This window comes from Thamnophis elegans, chromosome 2 (assembly GCF_009769535.1).
Source record: "Thamnophis elegans isolate rThaEle1 chromosome 2, rThaEle1.pri, whole genome shotgun sequence".
NCBI classification, from domain to species: domain Eukaryota; kingdom Metazoa; phylum Chordata; class Lepidosauria; order Squamata; family Colubridae; genus Thamnophis; species Thamnophis elegans.
In genome coordinates this window covers 40,130,127-40,154,887 of record NC_045542.1, presented here as the reverse complement: position 1 = coordinate 40,154,887, position 24,761 = coordinate 40,130,127, and the positions used below count along the sequence as shown (strand labels likewise).

Sequence of the window (24,761 nt, the reverse complement as noted above, 5' to 3'; positions counted from 1 at the left end):
AGGTTGGCAGTTCAGTGGTTCGAATCCTTAGCACTGTGTAACGAAGTGAGCTCCTGTTACTTGTCCCAGCTTCTGCCAAATTAGCAGTTCGAAAGCATGTAAAAAATGCAAGTAGGAAAAATAGGAACCACTTTGGTGGGAAGGTAACAGCGATCCGTGCACCTTCGGCGTTTAGTCATGCCGGCCACATGACCACGGATTCATCTTCAGACAGTGCTGGCTGTTCAGCTTAGAAACAGAGATGATCACCACCCCTACAGCTGGAAACGACTAGCACGCCTTTGCCTATTGTTTGACTGGATGCTCTGCACTGTTCTTTGATTTTCCAACAGCTCATCTCATTATTCCCAGTGTCCAGCAGATTTAAAAAATGTAATATTTCCAAGCAAAACATGAACCAGTCACGTGCTATATAAGGTTTGGTGCTTAACAAAGACTGAATCTAGGTTTCCAGGGCTCCAAGCATGGCTGTCCATGCCATTAGAGCTGCCATACTGTATTAAGCATTCTCTTCTTGCCACCATGTTATAGAAATTGGCTTTCAAACAGCACGGCCTGAATTTTCACACACACAAAAGGTAAGGTGACCAGACGTCCCGATTTCAGCGGGACAATCACACTTTATAACAATTTGTCCCATGTCCCGGGCCGTTTGAAAAAAGTCCCGATTTTCTGGCTTCATGTTGAAAGCCCAGGGGATTTGCTTAAGAAATCCTAACCAGGGCAAGACAAAAGACACCCTGTCTAATCCCTCTCTTTCTCTGTCTCAGTACTTTCATTGAAGATATTAAAATGTTAAAGCAACAAAACGGACCCCCCTGCGCCCCTTTTACCTCATTTTATAAGAAAAAATGACCAAGTACCATAGAGCTCCAGGAAACACGTGGCTAGAGAGGTTGCGAGTGTTACTTCCTGGATTTTCTGGAGGGGAGGGGCATGGAGGTTGGAGGACTGCTCCAAAATGGTGGCAAAGTTTCTTTGAAAAATATTTCCCTGACTAATTTCACCATTTCAATTTGCTCAGTTCTTTGTATTAACATCTACATCATTCTGGGTTGACTTGTAGTGCAAGCGTGCTGGTAAGTGAGCTGGGTTTTTTTCTTTTATTTTTTAAATGTATTTTAAAATAATATTTTATTTATTGTGCATAGGATTTTTTAAAATTCTGTGTGGATTCTTTTTTTAAATTGTCTTAGACTATTTAAAAAAAGATTCTATCCAAAATAAATTGAAGTGAAACCATGTTTAAAAATTCTATGCACAATACTTTGAAATATATTGTGCATAGAAAGAATAGTTTGAAATGTTTTACTTCAATTTATTCTGTGTGGATTCTTTTTTTAAATTGTCTTAGGCTATTTTAAAAAAGATTCTATCCAAAATACAAAATACCAGCTGCAGTTATTCACTTAAGAACTGTGGCAAGAAAGGTGGTATGGGCTTAGTGACCAAAGTTACAATGGCATTGAAAAAAGTGACTGATGACCATTTTTCACATTTAGCGACCATTTTCACACTTAGCAACTGTTGCAGCATCCTCATGGTCACACGATCAAAATTTTGATGTTTGGCAACAGATTCGTATTTATGATGGTTTCAGTGTTCTGGGGTCATATAATCACCTTTTGACAAAGTCAAATGGGGAAACCAGATTCACTTATGTTACTAACTTATCAGCTGCAGTTATTCACTTAAGAACTGTGGCCAGAAAGGTTGTATAGTGACCAAAATTACAATGGCATTGAAAAAAGTGACTGATGACCATTTTTCACACTTAGCGACCATTTTCACACTTAGCGACCATTGCAGCATCCTCCTGGTCACGTGATCAAAATTTTGATGTTTGGCAACAATTACAATTTATATTTGTAAATTGTAGTTATGTTGAAATAAAACAAATATTACAATACTATTTTTGCGTTGTATGAAAATTTTTGTTGCTCTGTATAAAATTTTTAATCACCCCCCCCCCCCTTCCCGGTCAAGGTGTCCCTCTTTACCAATCTGAAAATCTGGTCACCTTAACAAAAGGAGATCACATAATGCAAGAGATAAAGCAGTAAAATGGCTGAGAGAGATAAGGGGAAATAACAAAGGTCCAGTTGGTCTTGTTGCTGTTACCAAATGTTTAACAAACCTTTCATGTTTGTCCATTAGCACCAGAGTAACAAAACACCGAACTTACTTTTCTGCTTAATCCAGCTGCTAAAGTCTTTATTTTCTTTTTTAAATGCCCTCGGAGTTCTAGAGCTTGAGATATTCTAAAAACAAAGCAGAACTTACAATGTTCAATCAATTCTGCAATTGCAAATATATTAAGAAAATAAAAGACATTCCATTGTAATATTGGTTCATGTTTCAATAGCCAAAAAAGAAAAGTCAAAATTGAAAACAATTACTTAATAAATTATAAATATTAATATATTTCAGTTTTAAATATACAAACTGACTTCTATTAATAACAAAACCTGTGACAGGGATCTAATTATTAAAAAGGATTCTTTGTCCATACCGATTTATGGCCATAGTAGCATCATCCTTCCTGATCCCTTTTACGGCTGCAAAAATCTCCAAATGTTCTTTCATGGTCAGATTGGACCAGAGTGCATTCTCCTGAGGACAGTAGCCAAGAGCAGCATTTTCCTCTGTCATAGCTCCATCAGCTCCTTTAATATTCACCTGTTCCAAATAGGTAGCATAAGGACCTCATTTGTTTTGTCCAAAGTAAAAATATATTTTGAAATATTAGTAAGGTGACAAGGAATGTATATGAAATACAAGTATTCCATACCAAATAGTGCACTCAGAACCAAATCCAAGAAAGATGAAGGGAGATCGCATAGGGCTACACCTAATGTAAAACAGCAGCTATTAACTACTAGAGCAAAGATTTTATGGACGACAACATATGAAACTTCACAAGAAGTTTTTGTGTCTCTAGTCGCTACTTCCAATTATAAATTAACACCCGGGTGGCTTTTTTAATATTCACATCTGTAGTTTTCCAATAAACTAGTTCAAAGTTATTTCATTTTCTTTATTCTCCTAAATTAAATAACATTTACAATACAATATAAATATGAGGAAGAGCAAGACATTTTCAAAGTTTACTTTTTGTTCTTTTCAACTCAATGATATAAAAATGTGGAATGGACTCTGGACTCTGCCACACATCTTTTTTTTCAGAAGAAAAGAAAGAAGGATGGATGGATGGATAGATAGATACAGAGAAAACAACATTGGGGGAAAACTCCCAATGCTCCCAGTGGGTGAGTCAGTTAAGCAACAACTTTGAATGCTGCCATCTGCTCCATTCTTAGCCACATACTCTATCCTTCCTCTTGATCATATGACCCAGAGAGGGATATATGAAACCTACCCCATCCTCTCCCCTATATATGCACATTCACATACAAAGATGACACATTACAGACACAATATGTAACTTTGTTACATAGGAAAAAATTCCGATGCTCCCTATGGTATTAGCTGGGAAAAGGGCTGGGAAGAATTCTAGAAGCTATGCGCTGCAAATTCTTTCTTGTTAAAATAATTAAAGTTACATTTACCTGTCCTGCACTTGGCTCTGTGTCTCCTGTTATCAAGTTAATTGTTGTACTTTTACCAGCTCCATTGGGTCCCAAAAGCCCTAAAACTTCTCCTACAAAATAAAATATTTCCATTAAAAAAGAGCCAAGTGAACTGATATGAAATGAATTAATAAGAACTCAGTAGAGACTTGTAGTCTCCCACCGCACCCCCAACTTATACAATTCATTCAACATCCTGTTGTAAAGATTGAAGTAAACATCCAGGAGGAGGAAGAAAAAAGAACATTCCATTGCTTATATGACATTTCACCTACATACCACATGGATGTACACCTTTAACACAACAAGTCTTGCTTCCAACTACATGCACACTACTATATTATAAGAGAGAAAATGAAAGAGATTCTATTTTTGCCCTGATTAAATATCTGTAAGTTATTCTTCAGATATGATAAACCAATTAGGATTATTAAGAAGGTAATAGCAAAAAATTAAAATCTCACCATCTCAGCTCTGTTCTAAAATAGATAAAAATATGTATATGTTGCGATGGGATTGAATTGAAACCTAAGGCTTAGAAATGAGAAATTGGTGTGTGCTATCAAAGCTTGCTACTCTACTCTAAATGCTATAAAATGCACCATTTTCTTGTTTTCCTTTTTGGAATATTTATTATAGGTGTCCTCGACTTAACAACCACTCATTTAGTTCAAAGTTACAATGGCACTGAAAAAAGTGACTTATGACCGCTTTTCACACTTATGACTGTTGCAGCAGCCCCATGGTCATGTGACTGAACTTTGAATGCTTGGAAATTGTATCATATTTATGACGATTATTGTTTCCCAAGATCATGTGATCACCTTTTTCAACAAACAAAGTCAAAGGGGAAGCAAAATTCACTTGACAATCATGATACTATCTTAACAACTGCAGTGATTCATTTCTTGCAACTATGATAAGAAAGGTCATAAATCGGGGCAAAACTTATTTAACTGTCTCACTTAGCAGCAGAAATTTTGGGCTGAATTGTGGTTGTAAGTCAAAGACTAACTATATTTGTTAAATTTGTATTAAAAAATAAGTAAACTTCTTTCTTCTTTCCAATGCATTTTATGTTTTCTTGCTATGAATGGGCATTAACTATCTTCATACACTGAAGCAAGGGAAGACCAAAGTTCATCAGGCCCACAGTAGTCTTTTTGTATGCTGTGTACTAAATTCCAGAATATACCCTGATCCCCAACATCACTCCAAAGTGGGGACTGAGAAAAGGCGTATTGTTTGACCTTAATCTGATAACAGTTTAATTGAATAATGTGGTTCAATAATAGAATCTGATGGGAAATATGTCACATTTAATCTACCCTTACAGATCATTTGCTTGGTAAAATTCTGAGCGTTGCTATCCCAGATTTGGCCTTAGTGTTTCAAATCCCACAATGCTTTTCTTACTTAATTTTTGCTGATCAATCACTATAATAGATTTATAATAGAGGCTGAGTTAAGAATATTGTTCGTTCCAATCAAACCTTTTTTAACACAAAAGGAGACGTTTCTAGTAGCCACTTTTTTTTCTTCCTTTTTCTTCTTGAAGCAAGAAGAGGAACAAGTCTTCTCATGTTGGTATTCCTTGCGCAAGTCATGGACAATGATAACTGGTTTCTAAGCAGAGAGAAAATATTGCTTACGCTGTATACACATGGCCATTTTGTACACTTAGTTGATCTAGGTATGAGACAATATCTTTTGGGAATTCTAAGAAATAAGTAGGAGTACCTACTTCTTATCAAGCCTATGGCCATTGTAGCTCAACTTATTTCTGCCTGGAAGCAGATTCCCAGTGCGTTCAGACAGATCTTTCCCATTATCTGCTTGCCATATTATTATCTGTCTATGAGAACTGCTTATCTAAAGAATAATTCCTTAAACTGGTTGGGATAATAGAAGAACAATAACTGTGCCACTGCCTTAGCAATAACTGTGTCACTGCCTTACAGTAGAAAAAACAATGCCTACTCACTTGTTTTAAACCTTCCATAAATGTCTTAACTTTTGGTAAATGGTTTTGGACATTCTGGTATGCAATTTACTTTGCAATCTCTTTCAAATGCTCTTCCTGAACATTGTTCCTCTTATGATATTTGGCTTCATTAAAAAGCTGCTTGTTGTTTCTTGATGCTGGTTTCCTGGAGGATTGGGCTATACGTTAATATATAAAAAGATTTTTGGCCTCCACCAACATCTCTCCATTTTAAGAATAGGAATCGTTCATTATCAAACACCAGCATAAGTCAAAAGCATCTCTTTTGGGGAGATTCAGCTTATGCCCATACTCTTCTCAGTGCCTAATCCTGCCTGCTACTAACACTTTGTTTGCTCTGCACGCAGAATTATCTGGGTGTTTTGAACTCTGGTGGTTTTTTGTTTTTTTTTACTTCAATAGTGCCCCAATGTCCTTGAGGCATTCAAAGTATATTTGCAGCATGAAAGGTGTTAGATAGGGCGCTGTGCAGGATTGTGCCTTTAGCTATATTTGCAAATCAAATATATTCTTGGAACAAGTTATACATGTTTTTCAAAATAGGAAAGCCCAATAGTTATGCTATACCTCTCCTTCATTGACAGAAGTCAGTGCACTCTGAACTCTGGTCCTTTCATCTAGGACATCTCTGTCATCTGCTTGGCTGAGCTCTTCAGGATTCTGATGGGTTCTTTTTCTTCGTGGAGAAAACCTAGGGATCAAGGATATAACATATCTTCTTTACATATCAAAGAATAAATGGTAATTACAATTAGGAAGGCTTTGATATGGTCAACTGAATAATCAATAAGGTATACTATTACTATCATAATTAGAAGGTTCAGAGTTTCTGAACCATGTTGAGATTAAATGAGAAATGATTGGAAAAATCCCTCAACAAAATGACTATGGGAAAGAAACCTGACACATTAAGTGATATCTGGCATAAAACATCTGTGCCTGCAAATAGAGGACTTTTGTCACATGCTTCTTCCCAGATTGTAACTGGCCTTCCATCCACCCTGCACCACAGGCAAGATAACACTCTGTTGACCTTTTTGCTTTCTCTCTCACTGAGCTACAAAAAATGAGCAGTCAACATCCAAATTACCACTTGATAGTGGCAACAAGTTGGCATTTATTGCCATAGAAAGTGATCCATCAACCACGATGGACTCATTAGTAAATTGTACGCCTTCATTTTGTTTTCCTTTTTTTCATTATGAGGCACATGACACATTTATCAAATCCAAATTCCAGTCTAATATTCTCACTAAATATCTTCACAACTGAAGAAAATTGAATGTCATTTTCTAATTTCCTACATAGTTTCAGATCATTCATCCTTTCCCATCCTTTCTAGGTTGATAAAATGAGGACCCAGGTTGTTGCGGGCAATATGCTGACTCTGTAAACTGCTTAGAGGTATATAACTCTAGATGTTGTTGCTGTTACTATTTTATTTGATAAAGTTGAAATTTACATTGTGTAAAGGAGAATTTTTATAAAATAAGTGTGTGATATGTGATGCTGGAGAAATTATGTAGAATGTAGAAAGACAGCCCTAATATGTGTTGGAGTGTGAGAAAACATGAATGGACATTTTATCACGCATGGTGGATGTGTAAAAAAAGCTTCAAAAATGGATTAAAAATACATACTTTGATATACAGTAGACGATTGTAAAGATTAATGTTCAATTGAAGCCAGAACTTAATCTTTTATGATTAATGACTAAATAGTTAGTAAAAAGTCATGGAAGATAATTACAATATATGATTACTATAGCAAAATTATTACATGCACACAGAGACGGAACGATTCAACACTACCTACTATGAAGGAAGAACTAGGGAAGTTAATAATACTTTACTGAAATGGACAAATTGACTTCTTTGATTAGAAAAATATATATTAATTCATGTATTGGTGACTGGAAGCCTCTTCTGGACTTTTTGAATAAAATAAAAATAGCTTCTGACAAAGAGGACTACAAAGTAATTTTAGACAAAGAAGTCAAAATATACTTATAACTATTGTGAAGAATATTGGAAGCCACTTCATCTTATTTCCTTTCCTTTCTATTTTTTTGAACTTTTTTCTTGCACTTTTTGCTTTTTGCTTTCTTTCCTTTACTTTTTTCTTCTTCCTTGCTTTATATTACTTTGCATTACTTTTTAACTTCTTGTTTAAAACGTTTAATACAAGTTCTATGTAAAAATATTATTTTTTCATAATATGAATGAGTGGTATCACTTAGGTTCCCCTTCCAATCCTGCTATATTGTGTCATCAGGTCTGAGGATTGTTTCTGGGAGGGAACATAAATTGCAAAAAGAGATATACAAAATATTAATAATTTTCCTATTTCCTAATATTAAAATAATACTAAAGTAATAGTCAATTTTTATTACTCTAATTCTTCTGAGACTAGTGCCAAGATTGTACTTTTGCTGTGCATTTTCTGCCATGTTAAGAGCTTGAGCTTCAAGAGCTTGAGCTTCAATGACATCAATGACATACTGGTGGTGGCTTAACCACTGTACATTCAACCATACCAAACATGATTTGGTGGAGGGCCAATGGATGGCCCAAACATATCCTAAAGTATGGCCCAAACACAAATTGTTATTATTGATTGCAGAATAAGCCAGATATTTACCTTGGATTTGACATTTCTATTAATCTATTGAATCCTTCCCAAGGACCTGGGAGAGACCATTGTTATAAGAAAATAGAGTATAAAACCAGTGGATGGACTCAATGATAGTAGCGATGACAGCAGCATTAGAAAGCATGAAGGACAAGATAAGGAAAGAAAATCTATATGGTCACTAAGATTTGATTCCAACCTGATGGCATGCAATCAATCAATCAATGTTACTATTAATAGAATTGCTTTCATCCAACTAACACACACATACAAAACACACTGTATGCATATTACAATATATACAAACCTAAAAATAGGATCTCTTCTCATAACTGTCTGGTCATATTTCATCACCAGATAACGCAGTAAAAATATGAGGATTATACTCTGCAAGTAGGGCTAAATGGAAGCAAAAATAGAAAATTACAACCAGACATCCAGCTGTATAGTGTACAGATTATATAGAACAATGTTCTGATTGGTTCAGCAGGAATCAGAATAATTTTCAATTCACACTATGCTTCTGTTCAATCCAAACTATGGTCCTTTCTGCCAGTCATAAATTACAACTGGTTTCATTAAAATGGCTTGGACACAATCACATACAGTTTTTGAAATCAAGACATTACTATGCAAACTTTTTAATTGACCTCTTAAGTACAATTGTAGAATCAAGCTTATAAAGCAAATAGTTCAACAAGTTCATTGAGAAATGAAATAGATATAAAGGAATAATCAATGTAGCCTCACAAATTTGGTGGTGGGTTTTTTTTTATATGCAATTTGCTGTGCTCAACACAGAATTAAAATATTTTGGAGCACTGAAAGAATGTCCTAGGAAATTAAGTCCATTTCACTTCCCTGTTGCTGTTGATCCTGTTTGTAGAAGGTAAACAACAGGCAACATCTATCCATGGAATCATTCTCCACAGACAGAGGAGACTGTATAGAAAATGACTTAGAAGTAATCACACTGATTAGCATGAAGTTTATTGTGTGATCATGATCTGATTGCTAAGTAAAAAAGCTGATTTCTGAAAGATCTATTTGGAGGATGTTGTCTTCTCTGTTAAAAAGCAATAAAAGGAACTTGTTTCATCCTTCTCCAAGTTCTGCTCTCCAGACTCCTCACAAGAAGTTCATTCATTCTTTCAAATAGAGGATATTCAGGCATATCACATTCTCAGGAGCCCTATACTCATGACAATAATAATCTCCTGCAACCCGTAGTGGATCTGCTTGCTATCACACTATGCCAGTGGTGCCACTTAAAAGATAGGCAGTGTATAGTATTAATAACTGCCTTTGTTTGTGCAATGGCTGTATTCTGAGGTCCAGACCAAAAGTGGGTGGTATCTTTTGAGGAAACACAGGTAAAATGTCATGGTTTGGGGCAAACTCTTCACCCTTGCTCTCATAGTTGTTATTATCTCTTTTTTATTCATTAAACGTGAAACTTAGTCAAATGAACATTTAAAAATGTATCACAAATATTTGACTGGCGCTAATGGTTGATATGGGTTGTTGCCAGCATCCTAGGTCTCAACCAAGTATCTTCCCAAAATGTATGATGTTCCAAGCAGCACAGTTTTTGCAGTTCCGATGGTGTTATTGCAGGAAGCTGCAATTTCTTGATGTATTTTATAAAATTCTTGAACATGGTAAAGCGCCCCGATGACAATGGGTGTCACTGTTACATGCTTCATCCATAATCATGTAGTTTCAATGGCCAGGTCACAATATTTCATGATTTTTTCCAGTTCTTTTTCTTCTGGCATCTCCTGATACAGTGATATCAATAAATTGTACGCTTTGGTTTTCAACGTGATATCTGATGTGTTGTGTTCCAAATGAACACAATGTCCATCTGTATTCGAAAGTCCAACAAGATCTTCACCTTCTCATTTTCAGTAACTTTTTCCATTTTGTGCTCCCATGATTTTTTGGGATACAGCTACTGGATATTGTGGTTGTTGTTGTTGTTATTATTATACAATTGTACCAGTAGTTTCGCCGGATTTGGCATTGATTACTAGTCGGGCCCCACCCAGGGGCCTAGGATGTTGTAACATATTTTCATAATATGCATGCAGATCCAAGCAGTGCGGCTTTTTACATTTGACTGATGGAGATTTTGTCAATTTTTAACTGTTTTAAATGTAATTCCAGTGCTTTTGGAATAGCACCCAGTGTGCCAATTACCACTGGAATTACCACTGCTGGTTTGTGCCATAGTCGTTGAATTTTGATTTTTAAGTCCTGGTATTTTGAGATTTTTTCATGTTCCTTCTCTGGTATTGCGATGTCTATGATTGTGACCTTATTTTTCTCAACCAGTATGATGTCTGGTGTATTATGTGCCAGTATTTTGTCCGTTTGTATACGGAAATCCCACAAGATCTTGACCATCTGATTTTCGGTGACTTTTTCAGGCTGATGTTCCCACCAGTTTGTTGCTGTTTTAATATTAAAATTTTTGCACAAATTCCAATGGATCATTTGTGCTACTGAATTGTGCCGCAATTTATAATCAGTCTGCACGAGTTTTTTGCAGCAGCTGGATATGTGATCAACAGTTTCATCAGCTTCTTTGCAAATTCTGCATTTGGCATCATCAGAGGATTTTTCGATTTTGGCCTTAATGGCATTTGTGCGGATAGCTTGTTCTTGCGCAGCCAGGATTAGTGACTCTATTTCTTTCTTTAATGTACCTGTTGTTAACCATAACCAAGTTTTTTCACTGTCTCCTTTATCTTTTATTTATTATTATTATTATTATTATTATTATTATTATTATTATTGTTGTTGTTGTTGTTGTACAATTGTATCACAGCGGCCAGTTGTTTCGCCGGATTTGGCATTGGTTACTAGTCGGGCCCCACCCAGGGGCCTAGGACGTCGTAACGTATTTTCGTAATATGCGTGCAGATCCAAGCAGTGCGGCTTTTTGCATTTGACTGATGGTGATTTTGTCAATTTTTAACTGTTTTAAATGTAATTCCAGTGCTTTTGGAATAGCACCCAGTGTGCCAATTACCACTGGAATTACCACTGCTGGTTTGTGCCATAGTCGTTGAATTTCGATTTTTAAGTCCTGGTATCTTGTGATTTTTTCATGTTCCTTCTCGGCGACCCTGCTATCACCTGGTATTGCGATGTCTATGATTGTGACCTTATTTTTCTCAACCAGTGTGATGTCTGGTGTATTATGCGCGAGTATTTTGTCGGTTTGTATACGGAAATCCCACAAGATCTTGACCATCTGATTTTCGGTGACTTTTTCAGGCTGATGTTCCCACCAGTTTGTTGCTGTTTTAATATTATAATTTTTGCACAAATTCCAATGGATCATTTGTGCTACTGAATTGTGCCGCAATTTATAATCAGTCTGCGCGATTTTTTTACAGCAGCTGAGTATGTGATCAACAGTTTCATCAGCTTCTTTGCAAAGTCTGCATTTGGCATCATCAGAGGATTTTTCGATTTTGGCCTTAATGGCATTTGTGCGGATAGCTTGTTCTTGCGCAGCCAGGAGTAGTGACTCTGTTTCTTTCTTTAATGTACCTGTTGTTAACCATAACCAAGTTTGTTCACTGTCCACTTTATCTTTTATTTTTTCCAGAAATTGACCATGCAGTGCTTTGTTCTGCCAACTCTCCATTCTTGATTTTATCACATCTTTTCTGTATTCTTGTTTTGTCTGTTGGGCCTTCAGTAGATTTTTGTTCTTTACTTCGATTAATAGATGTTCTTGACTTTCTTTTAAATAATCAGCCAGTGCATGTTTTTCTTCTTCAACTGTTTGCTTCACTTGTAATAATCCTCTGCCACCTGATTTTCGGGGCAGGTACAGTCTATCAGTATCACCACGTGGATGTAAACTGTAGTGCATTGTCATTAGTTTCCTGGTTTTTCAGTCCAAAAGGTCCAAATCAGCTTGTGTCCAGTTAACTATGCCAGCTGTGTATCTTATAACTGGTATTGCCCAGGTATTTATGGCCTTGATTGTATTTCCACCATTCAATTTAGATTTCAAAATTTTCCTAACTCTGTTGGTGTACTCTCGCCTGACAATAGTTTTTACTTCTCCATGCTTGATGTTGTTGTTGTTGTTATTATTATTATTATTATTATTATTATTATTATTATACAATTGTATCACAGCGGCCAGTTGTTTCGCCGGATTTGGCATTGGTTACTAGTTGGCCCCACCCAGGGCCCCCGGACGTCGTAACGTATTTTCGTAATATGCATGCAGATTCAAGCAGTGCGGCTTTTTGCATTTGACTGATGGTGATTTTGTCCATTTTTAACTGTTTAATAATTATTTAATTAAATAATTGTTTAATAATTATTATTTTTAACTGTCTAATAATAATAATAATAATACCTCTTGAGGGCTAAAGAAATAATGTAAAATCTATTCCCAATATTAGCTAAACAAAAACATTCCTTTGAACCTTTGTGTACATATGTGAATATGACCCCTGGTATTATGAATAAATATGTTATATATGTGTTGTGGGAAAGACGCAGGAGCCATGGAATCAGAGAGTAAGATGTTTATTGCGAGATGACAAGCGATTCAAAACGTCCTTGCAACTGTCAGGGTATTTATACTCGAGCCCAAAGCAACTGTCAAATGACCAGCCAATCAGAGAGCTGGTAACAGGGAACATTTGCATATATAACACTCCTTCCCCCCAGTTATTTGCATACTCAACACTCCTCTAACATTTGCATATATAACACTCCTTCCCCCCCAGTTATTTGCTTTGTGTGCAAAGAAAGTCCAAGCCTGTCGGTAACTTTGGTTTTTTTGGAGGCAGGTTGGTGTCCTCGTGCTTCAGCTTCCCGTCCAGCTCCAGGCCTCGCTTCTCCCGGTTGTTGGTCAGCAGTGGAGTCAGCGTGTAAACCTTGCAGAAGGTGGAGCTGGGAGGCAGGCAGCTTTGTAAGGCAGGTGGCCTTGGGAGGTAGGCAGCTTTGTAATGCAGGTGGACTTCTTAGGCAACAGTAACCGTTTATTGCAGGCAGCTTCTTAGGCAACAGTATCTGTTTATTGCAACAATACCGTTTGTAACAGTAGCAAACAGTAGACCGGACAGTCTCTAAAGTTGTGTCTGGTAGATCTTCTCGGCAGAGAGGCAGCCAGTCAGGCAGCTTCAGCCACGGTTGAGCCAACGCGATTCGTAGCTCGTCCCTGAGCAGAGGCGACGGCTCCAGCCAAGGTTAAGCATAGGTTGCCCGTCCCTTTGACTGAAGGAGTCCGTGCCTGTGGATCTACTCAGGTTGGCTTGATCGGAGGCGAAACCTGAGGCAGTGGCAACTGCTGCTGCAGCTCTGACAGGTCTTCAAAGTATTTTCCGTTCGCGTTTGCTTGGTTGCGTTGCGAGTGGCTTAGTGTTCGTTGTTGTTTTCCAGGCTCTGCGGAATCGCATTCAATCCCATCCTCGTCGCCAGTGTTATATATGTGTTGTGGGAAAGACGCAGGAGCCATGGAATCAGAGAGTAAGATGTTTATTGCGAGATGACAAGCGATTCAAAACGTCCTTGCAACTGTCAGGGTATTTATACTCGAGCCCAAAGCAACTGTCAAATGACCAGCCAATCAGAGAGCTGGTAACAGGGAACATTTGCATATATAACACTCCTTCCCCCCAGTTATTTGCATACTCAACACTCCTCTAACATTTGCATATATAACAAAATACATTCAGTTCTCACCATGAAAGTAGATATAAAGAGCGGTGTCAGAGGTGAAACATCATGTTCATCAGCATAAGGGCCTACCAGTAGCTATTTGAAAAGCAGAAGGAATAAAAAAGGACATTTATTTTCCACATTTCTAGCTCATTCAAGAAAGGGCAGACTGCCAGATTAAATTCTAAATCCCTGTGCTTCTCCCCACACCTTCTGAGCCCTTCCCTCAGCCGCTGCCAATCAATGGAGGGGAGGGAACCAAGATGGCTGCCTGGGAGCTCTGCAGCCTCAGGCCTCACAGTAAACAGCCTCAACTATTTGCAAAGCCCAGGAAGAAAAGCAGAGTCGGTGAGTTGAATACCTCAAGCATAGGAAGAGAAAGACGGAAGGAAAAGGAGGCAGGTGGGGGGTGGGAAGAGAGATAGAGAATTCCTTCCCTCTGGTCTGGCCTGAGGGGAAATCTTCCAGCTGTTTCCCTTAGACTGAGGAAGAGGACAAAAGAGTCAAGAAGCCCAGTTGGGAATAAATAAGAAGAAAATGCGCAGAAAAAAAGTTAAGACCTTTGTCTAAACAGAAAAGAAGGAGAGAGAGAGGTTGAACTCTGGAGAAAAAAACTATAGCTACTATATAGGTGAAAAAAGGTGAAAGGATATTGGAAAAATAGCTTTAGAGAAAGTGACTACAGTATAAAGGTGAAAACAAAGAGAAATAGGTATACTGTAGTATAATTTAAGTACCCATAAAATAATAGTTAAAACAGAACATAGTTTGAGTACTATTGAATCAGTTTCTAAAATAGATAAAGCTGTTTAAAATTTAGGATTCCTTTGGAGGAGAGATGGAGGGGTAGCTTTCCTTCTTTTGTAAAATCAATTTCCTCCAGGCATTGAACAGCGATCCAAAAATCTAACTAACTTTCCAGAATTGTGTGTTTGTATGGAGCCTGCGTAAATCTGATTATTATTAGTTCAAATAAGAACCAATGGCAGAACTTTTGTAGAACTGGTTCTTTCTAATTCTCTTTTTGGGTACTCCTGGGTTCATCTGACCCTGAACAATAGATTTGCACCCATCCTGCAAATGCAAGTTGTTCAATATATTGGGGATTGATAAAACCTTAGCAGAACTCAGAACTAAGCCTGGGACTTGAGATGTTTGATCAGATAGGGCCCAAATCTCCCATCTCAATGTTGCCCCATTCTTTGGGCTTTCCAACCCATGCTCTACATAGACTTAAGCAAATGGGATTGTGGCTGAAGTTGACAATAATTTAAGCTTGTTGTAGGCTTATGACATTGCTTTATCTGACTGTCACTGGCTGCAGCCATGAGACCCACACACACAAAAACAAGTTGACACATGGCTTGCAGAAGAAGAAGAAAGTTTCTGCTAGAATTCACTTTGAAGGAAAAATGAATTTTAGTGAAATCCCCACGGTTATGGAGTGTTACTGGGAAGAGGCAATCCTGCCCTTGAGAAATTGTTGGAAAAGTTCTGCTTCCTGAGAAAAATTCAGAGACCTTTCTTTTTTACCCAATTACTGCATTCCCTATATAATCTGGGTGGATGAAAAACTGTTTATGGTCAGCTCCAGTTTTCATAAGAAGAGGCTAAGAGATAATAGATAATATTGCATTTACCCTTGTAAAAGTAATTATAAAAGTTGTAACTGGAAACGTAGGAACAAAAAAACTTAACAGGTTGCCTATGTACTGCACTGTAATTGAAAGCATCCCGGCAGTTATGAACAAAAGCAGCATGACCTAAAATGAAAGAATAAAATATTTTAATATTTTTAACAAATGAAGTCACCCAATTTTCTTTTCTATAACATCTGTCTTGACTTAACACATTACATGGTAAGCTGTCATTCGTAAGTCCCAAGGACTTACTCAGGACTTAACAGTGATTTCAATTAAACTACCCTAACTTTTCTATTTGATCATTGCTATCCATGAAACAAGAGACTGCTTTTCTTCTCGTGTTTCTCTTCCTTCATTGTGCTTCTATAACCTGCTGTGGGAAATAAAATTTACTAATCTTATTTTTTTCACCATTGAGTAAGACAATTTATATTTTGATTGAATCACTCTTTTGTTTGGGATTCTCAAACAATTTATGTAGATGAACCATGGCAATGAATGCTTATTCAGTCATCAAGTCATTTTCTGCTGAATTCCAACCCCACCACAATTTACTTGCTGGTGTCAGTTCAGGGATATCAAAAACCAGAAGGAAGGCACTAGGACACCTTAAATCTCAAGAACACCACTATCTTGCTAATTTCTGAGATTTATCTCCTTGGATGCCTCAGGTCTTTGCTGTCAAAGTTACAATGACATTAAGAGGCATTATATATCCAATAAATGTAATGCTAAGAGGAAAACAAAATCCTCCCTCAATATTAGCCCTGCAAGGGAGACTCAATCAGGAAGTAACTCTATAGAAATTATTGAAATCGGCTATAGTTACAGAATCTTCCAAGTCTGATTATGCTTTTTCTCCCCTTTTTCTTACACCCCAAGGAGACAGGCAGGGATCAACCTGAGTCTCTTCTTAATACTCTCTCTCTCTCCCCAGAACTTAATATTTGCTTCAAAGCAGAGGTGGGTTTCCATTTTTTTTACCACCGATTCGCTCATGGACGCATGTGACACTTCTGCACATGCGCAGAAGTATCCAGGCAGGTGGGCGGAGTTTCCTGCCACCACCACTACTGGTGTGCCTGATCCAGGCCGAACCGGGAACAACCCACCTCTGTTTCAAGGCTATTTCTCTGTCTGTCTATAACTAGCATGCAACAAACAGCAAAAATTCTGTCCCACAAAACCAATCTGTCTCCCTAGGAAATAGCCACTGCAGCGACATGTTTGGTACGTGGCAGGAAGTGGCAACAGAATGGTGCAACACTTAGCCTTTTTTTAAAGCCCAGATGCAGACCATACAAGTCCACTTTTGAAGGACAGCTTCCACCTTCTAGTTTGTTCTCCCAACTGGAAACTTTCTGTCTAGCAGTGTGACCATACAGTCTTCCAGGCCACATAGTTGTCAACCAAAGGATACATCAACCTCCAACCATCCCTTGCTAAGAAGCGGCTCCTAGCATATGGATACATTGGGCATATACTTACTAAAATAGAGATGACCGACCAAAAACTGGCAGTATGCTTTCTTTGGCGAAATATGAAGGCAATTATATATAGGAATAAAACAATTGATATGCTGTAGCCAAGGAAAAATGCCACCTGCCCAAAAGAAAGCTCTGTATTAACAATTGGCTAATGTCTTACCAAAAAAGCAAAAATGTCTCCTTCATTTTAATAGCTAATAATAATGTTTTTTATTCTGTTAAACATGATTGATTTTTAGAAATTGCCTGGACAGTTTTCTTGTCAAGATTTTTCAGAAGTGCTTCACAATTTCCTTCTTAGATCTAAGACAAAGTGACTGACACAGGGTCAGCAAGTTGGCTTTTGCCTAAAGCAGAACTAGAACTCAGAGTCTCCAGTTTCCAGCCTGATATCTTAAACACTATATCAAACTGGCTCAAAAAATTCATACAATGCTTTAAGTACAAGGAACTTATTTACCAAACTGACATAGCAAATGGTTTAATTGAGTGAATTTGAGTGAAATTAATTCATTGTAAAGCATTTTGTGACAATTTATGCGTACATTGCAAAGCTTGGTTATTAAACTTGAAACATTCCAGCTAGAGAAAATCCACACCCTTGAAAGAAAGAATGTCATAATCTTTGCACTGTGAAGGACAAGAATGGTAGCAAAATAAAAAGTGATCTTAGGAAATGCTAAATTGAAGGTCTATTAATCTTTATATTTTGAATCAATGTATTTCCTTTTATTTCTGTAAAAGCTATGCCTAATGCCCGGTAATATTTTTGCAATGTTTTATATTCCTTAGTATTTTTTCCTCATTATATGAGATGGTAGGAAAGATGTACCATATTGACCAATTCAATTTACTTTTGCTTTCCTTACAGGTAGTGCTCAACATATGACCACCCATCTAACAATGGCCTCAGAAAAGGACATGGCCCATCCTCAAATTTACCACCCTTACGCTACCCCACAGTCATATGATCATCCTCCTACATGCTCTGGAAACTTCTCAGCCAGCAGATGACAAGCAAAGTCAATTGGGGAAACTTAATAACCATGTGATTTATTTAACAACCAAGGTAAAATGCTTGTAAAATTGGCTCCTGTCATGTGAGGTCTCTCTTAACAACTGCATTGCTTAGCGGCCAAAATTCCATGCTGATTGTGACCTTAAGTTGAGGACTACTTCTTATCTTTCTTGCTGGTGGAAGGGAATTTGAGCAAGGCTTGGGCAATGTGTCTAAATGAATGATTTTGTGGTGGGGTGAAATCCGCCTCTCAGGGAAACCCCCCCTCCCCTAAATCCTCTGATTGTTTTAGTCAGCTTGTATATTAGTGGAAACAATCAGTTCTTTCTTAATTAACTTAGTTTATTTCCAAATCTCAGTTTGCATTTGGCTTCACTTGTGCTCACACCCCACAAACCCCTCCTGCCATGAACCATCATGTCTTCTAAAAGTGACGAATGGAAACAAAGTTCCTCTCTCAGTTTATTGCCAGTTTATTACTAGTTCATGGTTGGGGAGTGGCTTTTTCACACTGTTGATGATTAAACACTTATATATAGTCCTGTCATTCAAAGTCTGTAGAAGGAACTACAAGTAGTTTTCAACTTACAACTGGCATTGACCCTCAAATTTCTGTTGCTAAGTGAAATATTTGTTAAATGAATTTTTACCTATTTTACAGCCTTTCTTGCCACAGTTGTTAAGTGAATCACTATTTATTAAGTTAGTGATGCAGTTGTTAGGTAAATCTGGCTTCTCCATTGACTTTGCAACCATCCTAAATATTAATCAGTTGCCAAGCATCCACATTTTGATCACATGACCACGGGGATGCCGCAACAGTTGTGTTAAAAATGGTCATAAGGTGCTTTTTTCAGCACCACTGTAACTTTGAATGGTCACTAAACTTGAGGACTACCGGTATACCGATTATTATAAAAAGGTAGACATAAATGCTTGTCATTAAAAATGGCAAATGTAAAAGCTGATTGAAAACCACATGTTAAAAATGAATGAAATGCAATTACCAAGCAGAAAATCAAGCTGGGTATAAACTGAGGATCTGCAACTCCTATTTTTAAAAACCATGGCCAAAGAACTAAAAGAAGTAGAATACAATTCAGGGGCATATCCACAAGAGCTTGTCCACACCAGTAGGCAGAAGGAAAAAGTCCTGCAATCCGCAGCTGGGAGCGAGTTCTTATCTAGAAAAAAAGGGAATAAAAATACCAAATAATGACTAAACTATTTAATTAAAGGTTTAAATAAATTCAATTCATGAATATGACAGAGATAAATAAAATACTACTTTTTCCTTCCTTCTCACAACTTTCACCAGTAAGTAGTATGTTGATATATCACAACAAAGCCTAACAGCCTTTTATGGCCAACCAGCTTAGAAAATTAAAGTTATGTAGGCCACTACTACTTAAAGTTGTAGTAACAGTACCTTACAAGTCTGAATGCCCCTCCTTCCTCTTTCATTTCTTCCTATTTACAAATATTTTCCCAAATGCCATCACTCTACTAAACAACTAATTCCCACAATACTGTCAAATTATTTACTAAGACTGTATTACTATTCCGCTCATCCTTCCTAGTACCTATCTCTTCCGACTTATGACTTTAACCATGTTGCTTGAATTTTTACAATTTATATTGTTTTATTTGTTTCCTATTATGATTTGATTGCTTATAATAACCTATGACTATCACTAAGTGTTGTATCTTAGTGATAGTCGAGTAACCAATAGGGCTGAGTCTACAAATTATAAAGCCTTCCTCCTTGCTGCTCTTCTCCAGCTTTTTAGACTCAGCCAGTTCTGGGCTGGACGTGTAGTTGTATTTCTTTGATTATATTGTTCTTTCTTACTAATTGGCTATTTCTAAAACTTTCTTATTTCAACCCCTGCCATTCTTAAGATCTTGCAGGCAGGGGGAGTAGTTATATTAAGCAAGGGGCTTTGTCCCTAGCCGCACGGCTGGGACAGCCATTTTAAAGCAACAGAGGCTTTTTTCCTCTCGCCTAGTAGAAAAATAGGGACCCCCTTTGGTGGGAAGGTAACAGTGTTCCCTGCATCTTCGGCATTTAGTATGCCGGCCACATGACCACGGAGACATCTTCGGACAGCGCTGGCTCTTTGGCTTTGAAACGGAGATGAGCACTACCCCCTAGTGTCAGGAATGACTAGCACATATGTGCGAGGGGAACCTTTACCTTTAAAGGCTATTTTTATTTTTTTGGGAGTTCAGGCAACCTTGAAATCCAATTAATCAATTTTTTAAAAAAATTACATTTGTATTTTTCTTAAATAGCATTAGCACAAAGTCAAGAGAATTGCAATTATTTTTAAAAAACCTGTTGCTATAATGAGAAGTAAAATCTGAATACAAATATTGTCCACCAGTAGCATGTGACAGAACCTCTTAACTCACTCCTGCTGACATTTGCAGATGCCACATGGAAATACAATATAGGCATATCTTCATAAAACATTGAAGAAATCGAAGAAATATAATTATTTTACCATGTAATCTTGATTGCTTCGCATTGCAAATTGTGGTGGAAAAGCAGGTAAAATAAATGAGGCTGTAATCATGTATATTTCCATAAAAACCCAGAATTCAGAATTTAAATTATCCTGAGGAATAAATTAAAATATGTTTTAATTCCCTTGTGATAAAATGTCATAATAGAATAGCTATTATTAATCTGTTTACTCTGTAAGCGTAGAAAGAACAAATAACATTTCTTATGTACTTATTTTCTTTAAAATAAGTATAACCATAGCTGGAGGATCTTGACTTCCTTGCTGTAACTTTTGGCCCTGCCTCCCTCTTGCTTAGTTGCATGTTGTACCTTTTGATTATTGATTATGTAGTACTTTAGTGCGCTCATTTTCTGAAAGAAGGAACTGTCCTAACTGTCCAGGCTGCTACTACCTAAGCCTTCTGAGAGAAATGGAGATTTCATGGTCTGAAATAATCCATAAAGTGAGAATAGTAAAGATAGTTTTATCATGTCCTCTGGCTGCTAGTTGGTGCTCATGGATGCATTCTGTCAGTCTTCTGCCTGTTTGTCCTAAATAGTGGCTGTTGCAATCTTTATACTCTATGCTGTAGATGACTCCTTTTCTTCTTCTTGGACTGCTGAGCCTTTTGATTTATGTTGAAAACTCTTTAATTTCACAACATATGGATAGACTTAACCATAGCTTCAACTGGGAAACTGTGAGCATCTTGGGCCAAGCCAAGTCCAAAAAAGAAGCCTGGCAGTCTGACAAATTGGCCATGAATAGAACCATAGACATAAACAATATCTATATATTGTGCAAAAGATGCAATCAACAAACCCAAAAGGAACAAAAAAATTGAAACATTTACCCATCGGCAATTAACACCCAGATGAGCATAGTTTAATACCAAGATTAACACCAGACCAACAATCAAGAAGTAAACAATACCTCAATCAAGGAACTGTCAAACAAGCTAATAGTAAATAGCCCAACCAAGTAACCTCCAAAACCACTCTCACCAACATTGATAGGACAAGCCAGTATAATATTAATTGGGAGCAAACCTATTCCTTACTCACACTGATGATGTTACCTAGTTGGGTAATGAAACATCTGCAAGAAAACAACCAAACTCAGAGAACACCAGAGGCCCCTCATTTCAACCTCATTTCTCCTTTATTAGTAAAAGGATATTTTCTGTTTGGGGCTCAAATGATTTTAATGATGCTTCTTGACTTTTTTTCATTGTGGCAATTGCACAAGAACTGAGTGGGAACCATGCTTATGATGGCTGAAGAAATTATGCTTGCCAAATTTAACTTAACTTTCAAAACTGAGAACTCAGATGTACTATTCTGCAAAGCCTACAATGGAGCAACAGGATTTAATGGACTGAGAGCAAACAAGTACTGATGAATATGTTAACTGGAAAGTGCATGATATTGTAAAATAAATTTTATATTTGTAAGAGAAACACTATGGTCTCATGGTTCAGGAGTAACTCTGTGGTACTCTACCAGTCTTAATATAAATACTAGTCTAGCCCAGTCACATGGCTATTCTTTAAACCACATACAATTGTGTCATTAAAACAACATTCATCTGGAATGCAATCTCATTGATTGCATAAAATTCAACTTCCCCTTGAATGACTAGGGATGGGACAACCTTACAGGAGATACTCCTTGAACATTTTAAGCCTTCCCACCACTGATGCTTCCTAGCAATCGTCTTTTACCTTTACATAATATCCTGAAAACTGAATAGATTATATGAATAGATTATATTGAAAAGTAAACAGAAATATTTTCCCTGTTGCTTCCTGCACACAAAAACTCCTTCATTTGATATTTCTCTGGAACACTTACTGTGATAAATACATGATTCCAGGTTCGAAGATGGGCAGTAGAATTAAACATATGCAAAAGTGCATTGCTGATAGTGTTGACAAGCACAGGAAAGCAGTTAGTTATTTCCATGTGGCACATAAGTGTAAACCTGTATTTCTGAACCAAGACAAAAAGTCAGAACCCAAGGAACCCAAGTGAAGAAAGTGCTGGGAGAACAACAGTTCTAAAGAATGTAATTTATATAATTGCAGACTTAACTTCTTATAAAGCCATTTAATTTTTTTCTAATTTGAAAAAAGGCGAAAAACATGAGTGCACCTATTTCAAGCTAAGGTCTAATTTGACCTTTGAACTGAGATCTTAATTTCCTCCCAAAGTATGTGGGATAATAATTCAACAAAAAAGTAGGCATGATCAGGACAAATTAGTAACAGTATGATTATCCTAGATATACTTTACACTTCTCTCCTTATGGCTCATTAAAAATTTCGGTTTAGCAGTTACTCTGACCATTCACTGTGGACCATATGTTGTGGATCTCTGACATACATATGCTGTTTCGTAGGTATCACCATCCATTAAAGCAGAACACAGCCATCCCATAGAAGTCTCATTATTAACTTAATTGAGTTTTAAATTCTTTTTTAGAAACTGTCTTGCTCATTTAAAAAAATCCAAATTCTTAACATACTGGTAATAAAATAAAAATTAATCATATTAAAATATATATATATATAATTTTTAACATGACATCCTTCTTTGCATCAATGCAATGTTATTTGTACCCCTAGTAGAAATACTGTATATTTCTATTCCTTTTGATGAGATGTTACTGTTTCTTTAGCATCTGTCAGCCTCTGTTTTGCTGCTTGCTTTCGGCTGCCATTGAAACTGGGAGTGGGGGCATTGTATGTGGGTGGGGAAGTGTCAGCACAGGAGTGACTGTAAAAAGGGAGGTGTTCTCACCATCTACTGCGCATGTTGCAGATAAAGGATTTGCCACCGAGGCCAACTGCATACCAGCCCGATGATGCTTTTTGAAGATATCTCCCACATGATACCTGTGGGGTGTGCTGATTGGCCTATGGGCTGAGGTTACCAGGGGGAGGGGGTTGGGTCACATATTGATATCTATGCTTGCGCGCATTTTTGCCTCAGACCTTGTTTTGCCTAGCTACTATCTACTCCATGACCAGTAAAAGTACTCTTAATTCTGCAAAATGGAGTTGAGTGGTTTCTTTCTTGGTTACTGAGTGAAGCAGTCCTGACAGCATCTCTATAATGGGGTCCATTTTAGATTATAGATGAAGTAGTCATCCCTGTCCCCATCCCCCCCCGGTTATTATGACTCCACTAAAGTAGTAAAGTACCACAGTGTTTTCTTGAAGAGACCTTATCATCTCTTCAGGCAGTCATATTAGATTCCTTGGTCCATTCTCAGAAAGGAGGAAAAGAACTTATAGTTACCTTGTTTTCAAGTTCTACTTTGATGGCCCCATTGTGAACCAGCTGATCATTGACTATGTTACCAGAGATGACATCCATCAGGATGTTTTGACTTTTCAGTGCCTGGATAAAATTATCTATTTTTCCACCTGGAAACAGGGGGAAAAAAGAAAAAAATTGCAAGATAGTCATACCAGAGATCAGAACAAATAAACGAAAACGAAAGCATCCAAGCAATGAACAGTACATAATTTAAATTTAATTATATCTATACCTGCCATTAGGTTGGGAAATGATGGCCTCCAAACATTGCTGAGTGAAATTTCTCAGCCAGCATAATCCCCCTTGGTGAAGCTTATATAAAAGGTATAATTCTTATATCCTGTCTTTAAGATTATATAATTCAGCAGGTATTGTCTCTAGGATCTTAAATGTGCTGAGGTTGCCAATCCTTATAAGAAGATCTGCTACATTAGAAGGAACAATTTTAGAGAGGGTTTCTAGTTGTTATTCAATTGGTTAATACATTATTTTATGAATGATATGCTGGTTTCCAAATGCCTTTTAAGAATAAGAGAGATTGCAAAATTTGCTGATTGAACTAGTCCTCCGTTGCAGTATAGCCATTTTCTGCTCCTCTTTTTTTAAAATTTGTGTTTTGTAAACCAACACTAAAAGGAGAGATTCCCAATTTGAAACTCATAAATCTTGGTATATATTTATTGTAGATATTTTAAGCCAACAAACTCTTGAATTCTAAATTGCTAAAACATGGTTGAAACTGTGTTGGATCAAAATGTGTCCTAGTTCAGCAAAGGAATGAGTGAGGAATGGGAGGAAATACCTTTTAGATTTATTGTGCTGTACTTTAGCTAACTTTGTGCTATATTTCAGGT

General features: G+C 37.1%; 1 protein-coding gene across 2 annotated transcripts in view; it reads right to left on the bottom strand.

The window, feature by feature from the left end:
* LOC116504140 (ATP-binding cassette sub-family A member 10-like) overlaps positions 1-24,761 on the bottom strand; it is a 72,299-nt gene that overhangs the window by 10,690 nt on the left and 36,848 nt on the right. For both annotated transcript variants that reach the window (XM_032210990.1, XM_032210991.1), the window contains 13 exons: positions 23,887-24,014; positions 22,438-22,575; positions 20,582-20,695; positions 19,082-19,258; positions 17,058-17,171; positions 15,567-15,689; positions 13,951-14,022; positions 8,534-8,625; positions 6,163-6,286; positions 5,084-5,216; positions 3,570-3,661; positions 2,513-2,679; positions 2,186-2,261 (listed from right to left, as the gene is read on the bottom strand). In XM_032210990.1, the coding sequence (XP_032066881.1) occupies positions 2,186-2,261; positions 2,513-2,679; positions 3,570-3,661; positions 5,084-5,216; positions 6,163-6,286; positions 8,534-8,625; positions 13,951-14,022; positions 15,567-15,689; positions 17,058-17,171; positions 19,082-19,258; positions 20,582-20,695; positions 22,438-22,575; positions 23,887-24,014 (1,550 nt within the window). The remainder of the gene's footprint in view (positions 1-2,185; positions 2,262-2,512; positions 2,680-3,569; positions 3,662-5,083; positions 5,217-6,162; positions 6,287-8,533; positions 8,626-13,950; positions 14,023-15,566; positions 15,690-17,057; positions 17,172-19,081; positions 19,259-20,581; positions 20,696-22,437; positions 22,576-23,886; positions 24,015-24,761) is intronic.